This window comes from Xyrauchen texanus, chromosome 40, assembly GCF_025860055.1.
Source record: "Xyrauchen texanus isolate HMW12.3.18 chromosome 40, RBS_HiC_50CHRs, whole genome shotgun sequence".
NCBI classification, from domain to species: Eukaryota; Metazoa; Chordata; class Actinopteri; order Cypriniformes; family Catostomidae; genus Xyrauchen; species Xyrauchen texanus.
This window is the reverse complement of record NC_068315.1, coordinates 9,590,854-9,605,980: the sequence shown is the minus strand read 5'-3', so window position 1 is coordinate 9,605,980 and position 15,127 is coordinate 9,590,854. Positions and strand designations below refer to the sequence as shown.

The following is a 15,127-nucleotide window of genomic DNA, read 5'->3' as shown; positions in this document are numbered from 1 at the left end:
AGAGAATGAAGTGAGGGATTGAGGGATGGCAGAACATGGAGCCCTGACAGAAGCAAAAGTGTGGTGTGCCCTCACTGCCCCTCCAGGCATTCATCCATTCCAGCTAACACAGCAGTTTACAATCCTAGAAATAATAGGGTGGGGCAGGACTGTGAGCATCCTCACTGAAACTTACAAAAGATTCTATTTTCAAACCTCCCTGTTCATTAGAGATGCTTCCAAAAGGCAAGCATATTACTATTGCTCATACTTTGAACAAATCTCTAACTCTACATGTACGTAACTCATCCTGCACCATTAGTGGCTGTTCACACCAAAGGCATTTTGCATGCTAGTGGTAGGCAATATGACCAAAATCTTATATCACGATAGGAGTAATTTTATATCATGATAACAATATACATTTAATCACAATATTGTAATTTTTTCTGGAAAATCAATAAAACTTGGCAATAATTTTTTATCCCGTTTCTCCCCAATTTGGAATGCCCAATTCCAAATACTTAGTAGGTCCTCGTGGTGGCACGGTATCTCACCTCAATCTGGGTGGCGGAGGACAAGTCTCAGTTGAGACAGTCAATCCATACATCTTATAATGTGGCTCGTTGTGCATGACACTGCAGAGACTTCCAGACACTTCCACGCACAGCTTACCACACGCCCCAGTGAGAGAAAGAACCACTAATCGCGACCACAAGGAGGTTATCCCATGTGACTCTACCCTTCCTAGTAACCGGGCCAATTTGATTGCTTAGGAGGCCTGGCTGGTGTCACTCAGCACACCCTGGATTCGAACTCACGAACTTGGTAGTCAGCGTCAATACTCGCTGAGCTACCCAGGCCCCCAAAACTTGGTTAATTCATTAAATAACCATATTGTAATGCCTATATTTGGAACATCCATTCAGTGAATTAAATACTTCGTAAATGAAAACTACTCTTATAATTGTATCTTATAAAAAACAAAAAAACAAAAAAACAAAACACTAACACAACAATTTCACATGATGCCACATTTCAGTCAGTCAGACCTATTATGAATATACAATTTTATCAAGAAACTCAGGATCTCCTCAAAGCAATGCAACTAAGAATAATAATACATAGGTAAAAAATACCCAACGACAATAACACCTAATTGAAAATAAACACTGCTTGCAGAAAAAAAAAAAAAAAAAAAAAAATCTTCATGGTATTCTTCAGCATGCTTCATTTTGAGGTGATCAAACAGATTTCTAGTGTTACCACAAGTGATATTCATTGCGCAACAGTTTGCAATTCATCCCTTCTAAGTCTCACGGTAAGCCCCGTCCACTGATAAATATACTCACACTTGGATCAGTATTGTTCTGATGACGTTTTTAAATGGATCGGGTATCAGTCCAATGAGCCCGATCCAAATCCGATACTGTGTGTTAGTCATGTTAGTTACTGTCAAGCTCAAAAAATGACATAAAAGAACCATAAAAACACAATTAAAGTAGTTCATATAACTCATGCATTTAATTCAAAGCCACTAGAAGATGAGCGATAGCTCTGTGAAGCACAAAAGTCTGTGTTTTATAAGTAAATATATAAAATGCAGGTGCAGCTCCAGCGTGTAATTGAATGGCGCTGCTCTGTTTACACTCACCCGTGGTTATTTTTAGCCTCCACAGCGGTGTGCAATATTTGAGCGCTCATCACGAACAACATCACAGATGTAGATGCTCAAAGTTCAGTTCACTTATAATATGCATTTAGAATGGCACTGGAGCTGCATTTTACCAGAATTTGAATAAGAAGCTAATTAAACTACTGTTTAAACTCATGCATTCCCGTCTAAAGGGACTTTGTTCCCTTCTCACTCAAAGCGTTCATGCTTGTTAAAGAGTGGGTGCTGTCATAGCAACCATGTTACATTCCGTTTGTCCTACGAAGGCAGTCTCGTTTAATTAGGCTTGTTGAAAGGAGGGCACTTGGTATACTGCAGCCTTCAAAAGGACACGTCCTACCTAGCACGCAGCCTTCGAAAGAAGACACAGCCCTTGATTAGCCACTAATGATATCCAGGTGCGTGTAATCAGAACTCAGCGGAGAGTGAGTGCTGACGGCAGTGAGGAAGAAAGAGAAAGAGAGACTGGTGGATCCGTGACAAAATGTGCACGATTGAGATATATTACTGTACATTACTGTTATAATATATTATTATCATTTGTTTACTGTTGTATGGGTTCCAAACAATAACTGTGTGAATGAAAAGTGAGCTGATGTCTTACAACTAAATTGAACAGATAAATAAAATCAATTAAAAAACAAACGGCTTCTTTTCTACTGATGACTTATACTGGAATTACTGTTAATTTTGCTGCTACATTATCCAGTATACTATCTAACAATAAAGTGTTTCTTAATAAGCTATACATTTATGTTGAAATAATGTGGGCTGTGGTGGCTCAGTGGTTGAGGCTCAGGGTTACTGACCAGAAGGTCGGAGGTTCAAGCCCCAGCGCCACTGTTGGGCCCTTGAGCAAGGCACTTAACTCCAGGTTGCTCTGGGGGATTTTGTCCCTGTAATAAGTGCACTGTAAGTCGCTTTGGATAAAAGCATCTGCCAAATGCATAAACGTAAATGTAAATGTAACGTGTAGTAAAAGGTTTGTATTTCTTTACATATTAAAGAGTGTTCCCAATTATTTCCACACAATAATGTAAAGATATTCTAAACTGATTATGCAAAAAACAACACTGGTATCGGATCGAGATCAATATCGGCCGATACTGAGATTTCTGATATCGGAAGAGAAAAAGTTGCATCAAAAATCAGAAGTTGCGTGTTTGTACATTTAGAACACACTATAATTGTACAGTGTCCGTGTAGGTATTACGAAACTGAATATAATGGCCCTGAACACTGTCTGAGTGCTCTAAGTCTAGTAAACACTTTCAGCTTTAAGAAGAATCTCAACAACTTACCTGTTTCTTATCCTGTAGCTCCATGGCAACCACTGTCTCTCACCATACTCTGTCGAGATGCCCAGAGCTGGTAGTCACGGTCGACGCTTGTCCCAATTCCAGTCCTGCTGGCAGCGAAAGGCAACTGTGGCCCCCAGCTCCAAGTTGCTGCACCTGCGGGCACTGCCAGTCTGAGAGGAGGCAGTCAGTGCTGTAGTTAATTATCCCCAGGGAGCTGAAGTCAGTGAGAGGGTGTGGCTTCTCTCTTCTTACATTCAAGGGGATCTGATTTGGGGGGAAATTATTATTAAAAGAGATCAGTTAGGAACTCTCGAAAAGACTTAGCATGTTAATGTGGTTATGAGGACATATTTATAGGATATTGGTCTTGGTGGACTAGATCTGCTAACGCTGCAGAGCAAGTACAGAGACTTAATACTGCTAGCAAATGCACATACACATATAGCATTAGCATGTGGAACTGCTGCTGCACAATTAGACAAAATGCAAGACATGCTGTATTGAGCATTTATGGAATGCACTCCACAAAGTCAATACAAACAATCATGTCCAACCCAAACTCCAAAAAAAGTTGGGACAGTATGCAAAATTACAATAAAAACAAAAAGGAGTGATTTGTAAATTATTTTCACCCTGTGCTGTATTGAAAGCACTACAAAAACACATAATTTGATGTTTTACCTTGGGAATTTAATTGATTTTTTGAAAATATAAACTAATTTCAAATCCGATGATAACAACACACCCCAAATTAGTTGGGACAGTCGAGCGTTCACCATTTCTTTTAATAACACTTATTAAGCATTTGGGCACTAAAGACACCAGTTGGTTAAGTTTTGAAATTGGAATTTTCCCCCATTCGTCCATATATGTATTATATAATTATACTAAATATTGTACAATATGGGAACATGTCATTTTTATGCCATTTTTTTAAGTCTCTACATGGATATTGTTTTTCATCATTTTAAATTCCATAGTTTGTTTTTTTAGAAACCATTAAATGTGGTAATAAGGAGCATGGTTTTACCTGTGATCACCATGTTCTTACTAATACCACAGTTAAACACTGGATACTATGCAAGAACTGTTGTAAATTATCATAAGGGCTAGAACAACTGAGAATTTATAAAGAGCTTTAAAGCCTGGACAACTGTGACTTAAGGATGAAGCTATGAGTTATCCTCTGTAAATATGTTCATTTCTAATTAACTTCAAATGGAAAAAGTTAATTAAGATCCTGATGAAAGAGAAATATCAGTTAAGAAGTCCTACAGTCACAGCCTTACATAGTATACGCTTTACGGATTTAATTGTTGTTAATTTAAGTAAATTCACATCTAACTTCCAATCCAATTATGCAGCAATAATAATATCTGCAATAATAATACCCTCCCATGACGAAACATGATGTAAACATGATGAATGTGAACTTTCCAAACTGTCATGTTGTCATAACAAATAAGTAATGAGAGACAGACAAAATTTAAACAGGATAAATTAGCTGAAGGTCTAAAATTATTTTACAAGAGAACCTTCATTGCCAATAATGTAAACATAAAAACAAAAACAAATTGGCTCATTAACCACTATTGTCAAAAAGAATACCAAAAAACTTTACATTAATTTTAATCTTATAAATCTAGAAACAGCACATTTATAGGGATGGTTTAAACTGATTTATAAAGGCAACTGTAGGGTACAACAGGGCTAAAAGCACCCCTTAACGAAATGTTGCTTTTGTCATGGTCACAAAATGTATCAAGGTAAATAAAAAAATATATTTATTTTTATGCCCTGTGATGGATTGGCGACCTGTCCAGGGTGTCCCCTGCCTTTCGCCCAATGTTAGCTGGGATAGGCTCCAGCCCCCCGCGACCCTGTACACAGGATAAGCGGTTGACGATGGATGGATGGATGGATTTATTTTTATTGTATATTGATGGAGCAATATCATTTGTGTGAAAAAAATAATAATGGAAGGTTGTTTTGATTAAAACTCAGTTTTAAAAAGAAAGGTGGTAAGCGAGCCTTTTACCCAACATTTGAGGGGTAAAGTTGAGGGGGGTTTAAAGTGATATTGTGCAGAATAGATACAGGGGCAATAGTTATACTGCAAAATTTGTCAACTAACACAAATCATTTTGAGACAGCAAGATGCTCTTTGGAGTAATAAATTAAGATAATACTTACACAAAATAACCACTTCAGAAAAGGGTTTACCATTTCCAGTTAATTTCAAACCCACTTGGCATTTTTTTTACATCTCAAGTATTCTATAAACAAACTAATCTCTATTGTGATTGGATGAGTCAATGTGAGCCCACTTTGAACAACTTTCATAGGAAATCTATTCACCCCACTTTAAAAAACAAACAAACAATGTGTTTAATAGGGGCCTTCAGCTCCTGCAACATGGGGGCTTTTACCCCAAATACTATCCTTTCACTTATTGGGCAGCTATAGGATTTTTTTTTGTATATATAAATCACCTTAAACAAAACTGAAAATTATAAATTAGAATTTTGTCTCAAAAGAAATTAGTTAATTTCAGGGATTTTCATTGGCTACATTGCAACATTTGAAAAAATATATGCATTAAAAATTAGATCAAATAAAAATCAACCTTTAGACATGACATGCATTGAACTCATGGATCAAATTTAGCACTGCATAGTGACACACAGGTGTTTAGGAAAGTCCTCTGGTAGTTTTTGTTTTTATTAGCGTTTTTGGAGAAAATAAAATAAAATCACAAAAAGCCTTTAGCCCAGTTGTACCCTATGAGAAAAAAAGGGTGAGTGGTCATGCCACCCAGAACAGATTTTATAAGACATTGTAAATTGTAATGTCAACAGAGAATTAATGTACAAACAGTCTTAACTTTAAAACCACAATAAGTATAACAGTTTTGTAGAGGCACATTTCTTTAGAAAATATTAAATTGCCATTGAGACCACAACAGAGAGTACTTGACAAGTCAGTGGTTATTTAATACTGATAGTAACAGGTAGCATCGACATAATCGTCATAATAATAAAGTACCATGTTTCCCCAGCATTGCTGGATTTATCCTAAATAATGTGAAAGACGGCTCCCATTTTCCATGTTGATCATGCAAAGACATGCAAGCGATTGATAAAACCTTGCTGTCAAACTATTAAACTCGTGTTACATTTACTATCATTAATGCATATACATCACAACATTTTTTATAATATAAACAGCTGGTTGGGTTTTACAGAGGTGGTCTAGGGGTTAAATGATGCCATGCTGATTACCTGAAACCGGATGCCAAAAAGACAACAGAATCAAAGATTACTTACGTTATAGATAAGCAACATCAACTACTTGCAAGTGTCACCATCAATTAATAAGAATGTTAAAAACCGAATAATATTCGCCTCAAAATCCCTGGACTCTCTCCCTGGTGACGGCCATGTTAATGACTCGAAGGGCGGGGTATTTCCGTATAGGGGCGAAGTAGTGGAATCTAATTGGACCGTGTTGTCAAAAGGGGTGGGGTTTAGTTTATTTCGATATTTGTGATTAGTCAGTTCGAGGAGGCTGTAATCGGCATACAGAAGTCTGACTCGAAGGGCGGGTCCTTTGCTTAAGTGTTCGGCAGAGATTATTTTAAAAATGGGTTACCTATCGGTTCTATCATAATAGAGAGCGTTACGACAGTTAAATCACCGTTTGCGGATACCAAACAAATTAATGGGGAGAGCCGTAAACTGGCACCTAACTGTCGCAAAATTAACAGCTTTTCTATTGCAAACCAGCCATTTTATCGTAGTAAACTCCACACATAGTCCACTACAAAATTATTGTTTAGTATTAAACGTGTTGACGATTAGCGGTCAGGTGGCCAATTCATTAAATGATGAGCTGTTTCCTGAAAAAAAGCTGTTTATTCGGCACACTGAAGCATCTCCTTCAAAATCCATTCAAAAAGAGCGGCCTATTGTCTCCTCGCTAGTGTACGGCCATTGAATGTCTGTGGGACCGCCCCGTGATGCTATTTTATGCTAAGCTTGTAGGCTTTACTTATTAGAATGGTTCTGGTGTTCGGTGGGGTAGAAACTACCTATGCGCTTTATGTTAGAAAATTCAAATGGATATACTGCATATACTGTCAGCTATATCATACAAAATGGAATGATAATGTTTTCTAATTCCCTTTTATTGATAAAGAATGACTAAATACACAGAATACCAAACTTTGCACTTTTATTAAGTTTAAATAATTTAACATAAATTAACATGAATGTTTTTTTTTGGTTTTTTTCGGAGGCAAATCATAAAACATAACTATAACATATACAATTTCAAAAGCAGGTAAACGTTATAAATATAATAGAAAATCATCCCTATTGGGTGGCATAAATTCATAATGATAGTAGCTAAATCAAACATATTTCATTGATTTAAAACATATAAAAAAATATTAGCTCTCATCAATTATAATTTTTAAAAATTATTCGACTTGATCTTATGTAAACTTTTCTACATCTTTAGGTAAATACAAAGTTTGTCATGTTGTATGGCAGGAGACATTTTTAGAGCACATAGGTGATTGAATAATGTGATGATAATGTGAGTTTGCATATGTAGGTTGTTTAAGTTAGGGTTCCGGTCCGACTGGATACGTAACTGTAGGCAGTGGGTTTTACCACCTCCTCCATAATCACAGCAACGGTATGGCATAGCTCCTTCGCCTGGGAGAGATAGGAGAACAAAACAAAATCAAGCAACCCCAATCAAAAATGTAATTGATTAAAATAACAATTTGCTTGGATTCCTGCATGTGCGTACATGTAAATGCGTACCTGCTTCATACTGAAGCTGACAATCCTGAGATTGTTTGGGCTGCCAAAGTTCACCTCAACTGATGGCAGTTTGTCTTTTTTGGGACGGATTGAGCGCAAGGACTGCAGATCCTCCATAGCTATTTTCAAACATGTGTTCTGCAGTAACAATTTGTGAAAGTTTAGTGGTGTGGCCACTGATGGCTAACAACACATTATGATGATTAAAACACCTTTTGATGCAGTTACACTGAATATCACATTATTGTCTTAAGTGTCAGGCCAAGTACCTGTGTTTTGGGATCAAGGACCAAAATATCTTCATGGTTGACAGCAATCAGGGAGGGAGAGGGGCAGCTGCGATGGCTTACTTTCTGAGCAGAGAATATATTCGATCCAAAGAGTGGCAGCGAACTAACACTTTCTGGAGAGTAAAGAAAATGTTTCATGTTGTTTGTTTAGAACATATGGTGAGAAGATCAGGGAGAGAGAGATGAAGGAAACACACATGAATCTATAAATACAGCAGTATGAAAGAATTTACACAGATTTTTTCACTCACTTAGAAAGCGAGCTTTGGCATCAAGATGTTTCAGGGGGCCGATGGCAGAAAATTGTGCCCGTACGGTTGCAAGAAATCTCTCATCATTGGCACTGATCTGATCCACCCTGGGAAGGTACTGTTTCACCTCAGGGCTGTTGTAATAAATCATGGATTCCAAATGAGTGTCATGAGTGTCAAAATAACTTGAAAATCAAGTTTATTAAGTCAGCTGCCAGTAACCAATTTCATGCAATATTTTGGAGGGAAATCACAGTACAGAAGAGAGTTCAATTTACTTTGAGGGTGGTTGGGTCAGTCCGAGGGCGATGTGCTGAAGAACGGTTAACTCTGCCACTTGCTGGTAGATTGTGGAACTGTTGGAAGGCAGCAACAGCTTACCTTCCAGATAATTAGCCAGGAGCTGGAAAAACATATATAAGCTCAATATTCATCATAAATAAACACAATTAAATAAAATATATCGGTGCATGGGAATATTCTGTATTATAAACATTGCATATTGTTTTTATACATTCATTATTGCAACACAAGTGACTTGTGTTTAAGTGAATATTACTTTAACATTTCACATAAAAATTTATTCTAAAGTGACATATGATGTTTTTTACAAGCTGGTAGTGGAAATCCACATAAAGATCATTTTTGAAGTGCAGGGGTTGTTTCCAGATAACCCGACGAATGGTGAGGGAGATCGAGCCGTCATCCAACAAGAAGTCGAACAGATACTCATTAGTGTGAATGAGCCGCACTATATTTTCTAAAGAAAGTAAAGCATTCATGAACACTATGATTGCATAGATTGAGTTTGTATAAGTACACATGTGTGCATTTGCTAGTGTTAATGAGAGTAGCAATGGACTTCTTACCTCCTTTTTTAGTGGCATGGATAGAAAATTCCTTCACCTCTTCTGGATTCTTGACACCCATCTCTGTACAAATATCTGTAACCACCTCAAATGCAACCTATAGAAACACACACACATATGCAAACAAAAAAACATTACATTCAGACAAAAATACATCATCATTGAGTCTAAAAACAGAACTTTGGTGATAATAAAAATGAAAAGAATGTATAAATAAAAGTGGCCCTCACTCACACTAAAGCTGCGAATCTTGCAGGTAAATTCATTTCCACCCGGCAATATGATGGGCAGTCGAAGAGAGATTCTCCCAGTCTGCACATTATACAGATATCACACCAAAGATAAAAGTTTTACAGGCTTTTACTTTCTCTGCTCAACAAGATAGATCGTTTGTCTATCAATCAATTGAGATGTTTAATGTACATTTAAAAGAATTCATGCTATATAATCCTTGAAATAACAGTTTACAAAATCAAATCAAATCCATTTGAATTAGAGGTAGACCCATATATCTGTTTGCTGATTAATAAGTGCAAATAGTTGTCTATCTGTTATCTGTAAAAATGTATATATATATATTTTTTTATTATTATTATTCCTCCATGTTCCTCTGTGGCTGGAACTGGAGAATCCATAATTTCAAAATAGAGTCCCTGGTGTGTTTCAGGCTTGTTTATGGTTAAAAATCCCACATTATGCAATTTTTTTTATTTTGTCTGATTATTATTGGGATTTAGTTGAACATAGTTGGACTTTATTGATTTTGGACTCTTTTAGCCACTGTGTTTGTGCTCGTCATATTAAGGAAAAACGTTTTTTAACATTCTATAAATCAATTTAAAAACTATCGACCAATTAACTGATTATTAGCCATTTCTGTCGGTCAACCTCTTGTTTGAATTCTTGCATTTTTTAAAATATATTTTTCAAAACTAAATAGAATAAAATATGTATACTTAGGAGTAAAGTATTCATAAAAAAATAAAGAAATAAAGCATGGATTTTAAATCTTTTCATATGACGATAACTACTTACCAAGATTGCATCCAACTCTGAATGGGAGGGGATATGTCTGCGTCCTCCAAAATTAAGTGATTTTCTGAGATTCTTTTCACACAAATTTGCCAGCTCTATACACACACACCCACACACACAGATACACAAACATTCACACTATGAATGAACACAGCTATCCCTTTATGTACTTTCTCAGCGTTCTTACTAGTGTCTAGTGCAAAAATAATTTGTTCTAAATTTGGCTCATATGGACCACCTGAGAGTATATGGTGAATTCAGTAAATCTGGACTATGTATACACTGTATGCTGTTGGAGGTAAATACTGTACCCTGGAAAGGGTGGTTGATGTCCTGGATGATGGTATCCAGGTGGCAGGTGAAATATGGAAGGAGAGTGTTAGAACAGGTGAAGAATCCAGTCACCAGATTCAGCAAACGCCAACCACGGGTACAGCTCTCCCTAGTCAAACACCAAACACAAAAAATGGAGACTGGTGCATACAGGAACATTAAAGAGTTTTGTGATTTTAAGTTCATGACTATTAGCTTTGAGGCCATAGTATACTCCTAAAAGTACACAAAATGAACCTTTAGCAGATAAACACATTTAAAATGTACATTCTCTTTCTTCCGGGTTCTTTAAGACATATACACATGCAAAATGAGCCTGTTCTCCCTCTTACATCTACACACACTCACTTGACTGGGTTTTTGGTGGTCTGCTTGACGACTTGGCAGTAGATCTCATCTCTGAGGGACTCCTTCTCTTTTCCAAGCTAAACAAAAACAAGTTATGTTACAGAGAGAAAAACACATAATACCTCTTAAATGGAAATTGTGTAGATTTAGAGGGAAACCTCACATGTAGAATTAATTTAACACAGTCTCCCTCTGTCTGATTTCTCTTCAGAGGCTGATCTAACATAAACTGCATCAAAACTAGAAAGAGAACATAAAACACAAGTGTAAACCAAATTTGCTTTCATTTCTGCTGTTATAGTGTGTATGTACTGTATACAGTGTTGGTAGATACAGCTAGACTAAAAGTATGGACACTACTAACTTAACTGTCAGCAGTTGACTGTAGTAAGTACTTCACTTGTGAGTAAGGTGTAGCTTTCAGAGTAGCTTCCCCATCACTACTTTATGGTTGTATGTTGGTGTATATTTTTTTACTTACCCATAAAATTCTGAGCACCCAGGTGATTAAGCTCTTTGTCTGAGAAAAGGATAAGGGATTCTTGAATGGGATTCTAATAAAGGTAAGCAAAACAACAACAACAACAAATAGTCAACAAACGAATAAAACCACAAACACTTTATTTTATGACTAAAAGATACATACCGTAGTGTATTCCACCATCTCATTCCCACCATTAGGATGGTCTTTCATATTTGGTCTGTGAAAAAGATAAAGACAGATATCAATATTCATTGCATTTTGGAATGTACTGTAAAAGCCGGTTTATACATGTCAAACCTACGCCATAGCCTCTACGTACATTTATAGTTCTGTGCTGGTTTGTTTGTGTCATGTTGTGAGTACAGAGCCAAAATGCCAGTGAATTGAGAGAAAATGCTTTTGTTTCTGAAACAACTGTACAATTATATAAACAAAAGCAATGTCATTTGTGGATTTAAAAGTATTTATTAAATGATTGTAGCATTAAAAACAAGTTGGTCAAAGTTTGTGAACATGTTGAGATTTAGGTACATATTGTATTATTTACCATACTGTATATATATATATATATATTCTAATATTCTATATATTTAAATAAATTAAGCAAAATTGCAACTGAACTTGACAGCAAATGATCACCATTTTCCAAGTTAGATTTCCAAAGAAAGCTTCCAAAGATACTCACCTGGTGATGGCCTCTGTGAAGAATTTCTTGGCAAATTCAGTCATGGTATACTGCCGACGGTCTGATTCAGATCGCTGGATGGACCTCCCATCCACACTTTTCTCCTTGTTGGCTGGCACTGAACGGACAGCAGGGATATTGAGGGAGGAACTAGAGAGTCTCATACTCTTTCTCTTTTCAAGCTGGCGCTCCAGGTTGCTGCTGTGGTAGTCTGGTGGTGCACAGGGCTGAGTGACATCCACTGAAAAGAGTCCGGAGCGGCCTCCAGTGGAACCAAACATCCATCCTGCAGAGATGACAAACCAGTAAACACCTTTCAGGTCTAATGCTTTACTACTTAATGTTCTACATTCGTGAAATATAACAAACAAAAGTTTGCACTTGTTTTAGCTTAAAACGGCAGTAAAATTGTTTTTGGAAGAGAACACACTGTACTACCTGACAGATGTCACTGAAATAAGCATACTAAGAAATCACACATGTCTCTGGCTCTGTAAATGCAAAAAATTATCTTATCCTGCATGTAATCTCATCAAACAACTTGCAGGCGTCCAACATGTCAACTTCTGGCTCAAACAATGGCATGAGCTAGGGGCGGGACTACCTCTTTGTTCCAACAGAGGCCAATAAAATGATAAAATGGGAGAAAACCCTTATTACTTACATGGACAGAGTGTTTAAACTCTGATCCCATAGGGGCACTGGCCATTTCTTGACACCAGAATATTACAGAGAAATGGGGGTGGGCCCTTTTGACTTGGGGTAGACTCCAACATTGTGGGGCCGAATTTAAATGGAAACGCACCACTGACATTTTCTTTTAAAATATTACCTAGCTAGGTACTTTTGCAAATAAATTTGGTGCTGCTAGTGGTGCCAAAAATACACACAGCAGCTTTAAAGAAACGTTGAATTAGATCCTCAGTACAATGTGGTTTTCCCAGGTTCCCTTCTCACCATCCTTAAGTCCATCCATCTGCAGGAGTTTGATGACATCACCTCTTTGGAAGCTCAGCAAGCTCCTGTCATCTGTTACATAGCTCTTTATAGCAATCACATACTCTGAGTCCTGCAAAAGTACAGTATACAGTCACTATAGTATCTAATGCAAAGAAATAGTCTGGTACAAAAAAAAGGAAAACAAAGCACCCAAGACAAACATACAAGGCAGTCAAATACCAATTATGAAGATGCATTGTGTTAATTAGTTGATATACTTCATAGTTAAGTAAAGAATGAATAAATGGGTGAACTGAGCACCTTGATCAGTTCCATGAGGAAGAGATTAATGACAGCAGCAATCTGTGGGGACTGTGAGGAGTAAAGTTCTAACTCCTCATTACTCAAAGAGATCACCACCTTTCCAGCACCTTGTGTCTGCACTGACAACACCTGTGCATAGCTGAACAGTAAAAAGATAATTATACATTCTGAAACTGCAACATGATAGAATTGTAGAAACAAAGCACTGAGGAATAGGCACATGTAACTTCACTGTCCTAAAAGATATTCTGTACCTGTAGCTGTGCAGCAGTTTTAGATGTTTGGGGTTTATGCTTGATGCTCTGGCCACCTTCAGCAGTCTGAGTCCTCTATGAGACACACTCAGAATCTGAGCATCTCCTCCATTTACCACCTACAACAAAATAAAAGATTTGAGACAGCAGAACAAATATCTGTTACCCATATTACACTGAAATCGTGCTGGTGCTCATGCCGGAGCTCGGCCAGGGGATCTGTGAACCGCTTTCAGAACCAGTCCAGGTTCTCACTGACTGAAGAGTCAAATGATTGCATATCTATAATGTTACTACATAACCTGCCCAAAAACTTACATAGAGCATTGCAGTATTTTTGAATGTGTCTTACTCCTAGTTTTGAGAACGTATTTTTTATTGCAAAGCCAATTTTTAGAGGAAATATTTAGCCACCGGCACCCTTTCAGTGGAAAAGGGGTATGTTTGTGTGCATTATGTAGAAAGACCAACTATTTTACCTTCACATTAAAGAGACGTGCAAAGTAATTGGACCAGTTGTCCCTTGCTGCCATGACGACTCTTTTCTTCATGGCATCATCCTCTAGAGCGCTGATGCTAGCTCCAATGTGAAAACTTGCTGTTGAGAAAGATGCAAATAAACCCAGTGAATAACCTATCATGGTTTATCTGGATTATTATTTAACTGTAGTAAATTGTTTCATATTATGAAACTTCCATCATACCCAACAGATCTTTCATTTTTTGTCGTTCTTCACATGAAATCCTCAGACAAGAATCAGAGTAAGTGTCTCTCATGATCTGTGGTTTACAAGAAGAGTAGATGATGTGTTTTCTTTAGAGTGGTCCAGTATATGATGTAAATTTACAAAATATATTTTCTAAGTTTTATTGTTCACAGGACCTCACTAAAAATCTAGTTTAGACCAACAATTTCCATGCTGGTTTATGCTGGTTAGTGCTGGTCAAGCTGGTGGAGCAGCATAGACTTGCTGAGCACCAGCTAAACAATACTGGTCAACCAGCATGGTCTTTCTGGTGAAGCTGGTTAAGAAGTGTGGTTGGGATACCAGTACACCAGTGGAAACAGTGGAAGCAAATCAAGCAAAAACATTTTCTACTGACCTGCTCACAGAGTAAATTGAGGACGTATGGGTTGTTGAATTTCTCTCTGGGATAGAAGAGCTGGACACAAGAGAACACAAATATAATGAGAAATTTAATACAGAAGGGGCCATGATAACTGGATGAAGTCATCAGTCATGCAAATTCTTGTTGTTGTCACAGTACCTCCTTCCGTAGGAAGAGTTTGCCAGGCATACTGGAGTAGGAAAAATGCACACCGGTCGAGAATCGATGTATCTGGGAGCGAACATTCTCCTCCTCAGCCAGTCTGATGAACTGATCTATAGCAACATATAAGGTTTGAAATCAGTGCATATTAAATTAGCAAATGTAATAAGTTAACATTGACTTTCGCAACATTTGAATTTTAGATACAACGCTGCACAGCTTGCCTAAAATTTGGATGTGGGTATTTCCTGTTATG

General features: G+C 37.2%; 2 protein-coding genes across 2 annotated transcripts in view; both read right to left on the bottom strand.

Moving 5' to 3' along the window:
- LOC127633863 (transmembrane protein 94-like) overlaps positions 1-6,387 on the bottom strand; it is a 34,102-nt gene extending 27,715 nt beyond the window's left edge. The window contains exons 1-2 of the mRNA XM_052113223.1: positions 6,282-6,387; positions 2,956-3,219 (exon numbers count right to left, since the gene is read on the bottom strand). Coding sequence (XP_051969183.1) covers positions 2,956-2,979 — 24 coding nt within the window. The 5' untranslated portion in view covers positions 2,980-3,219; positions 6,282-6,387. The remainder of the gene's footprint in view (positions 1-2,955; positions 3,220-6,281) is intronic.
- A 956-nt stretch (positions 6,388-7,343) lies between these two features.
- The window catches only part of LOC127633155 (unconventional myosin-XVB-like), a 30,608-nt gene continuing 22,824 nt past the window's right edge, over positions 7,344-15,127 (bottom strand). The window contains 22 exon segments of the mRNA XM_052112038.1: positions 7,344-7,676; positions 7,788-7,925; positions 8,057-8,190; positions 8,329-8,462; positions 8,607-8,731; positions 8,940-9,088; positions 9,198-9,294; positions 9,432-9,509; positions 10,233-10,327; positions 10,544-10,674; positions 10,914-10,990; positions 11,077-11,153; positions 11,395-11,467; positions 11,560-11,614; positions 12,083-12,368; positions 13,040-13,151; positions 13,343-13,484; positions 13,600-13,718; positions 14,079-14,197; positions 14,304-14,379; positions 14,704-14,763; positions 14,869-14,971. Of these exon segments, the coding sequence (XP_051967998.1) occupies positions 7,578-7,676; positions 7,788-7,925; positions 8,057-8,190; positions 8,329-8,462; positions 8,607-8,731; positions 8,940-9,088; positions 9,198-9,294; positions 9,432-9,509; positions 10,233-10,327; positions 10,544-10,674; positions 10,914-10,990; positions 11,077-11,153; positions 11,395-11,467; positions 11,560-11,614; positions 12,083-12,368; positions 13,040-13,151; positions 13,343-13,484; positions 13,600-13,718; positions 14,079-14,197; positions 14,304-14,379; positions 14,704-14,763; positions 14,869-14,971 (2,479 nt within the window). The 3' untranslated portion in view covers positions 7,344-7,577.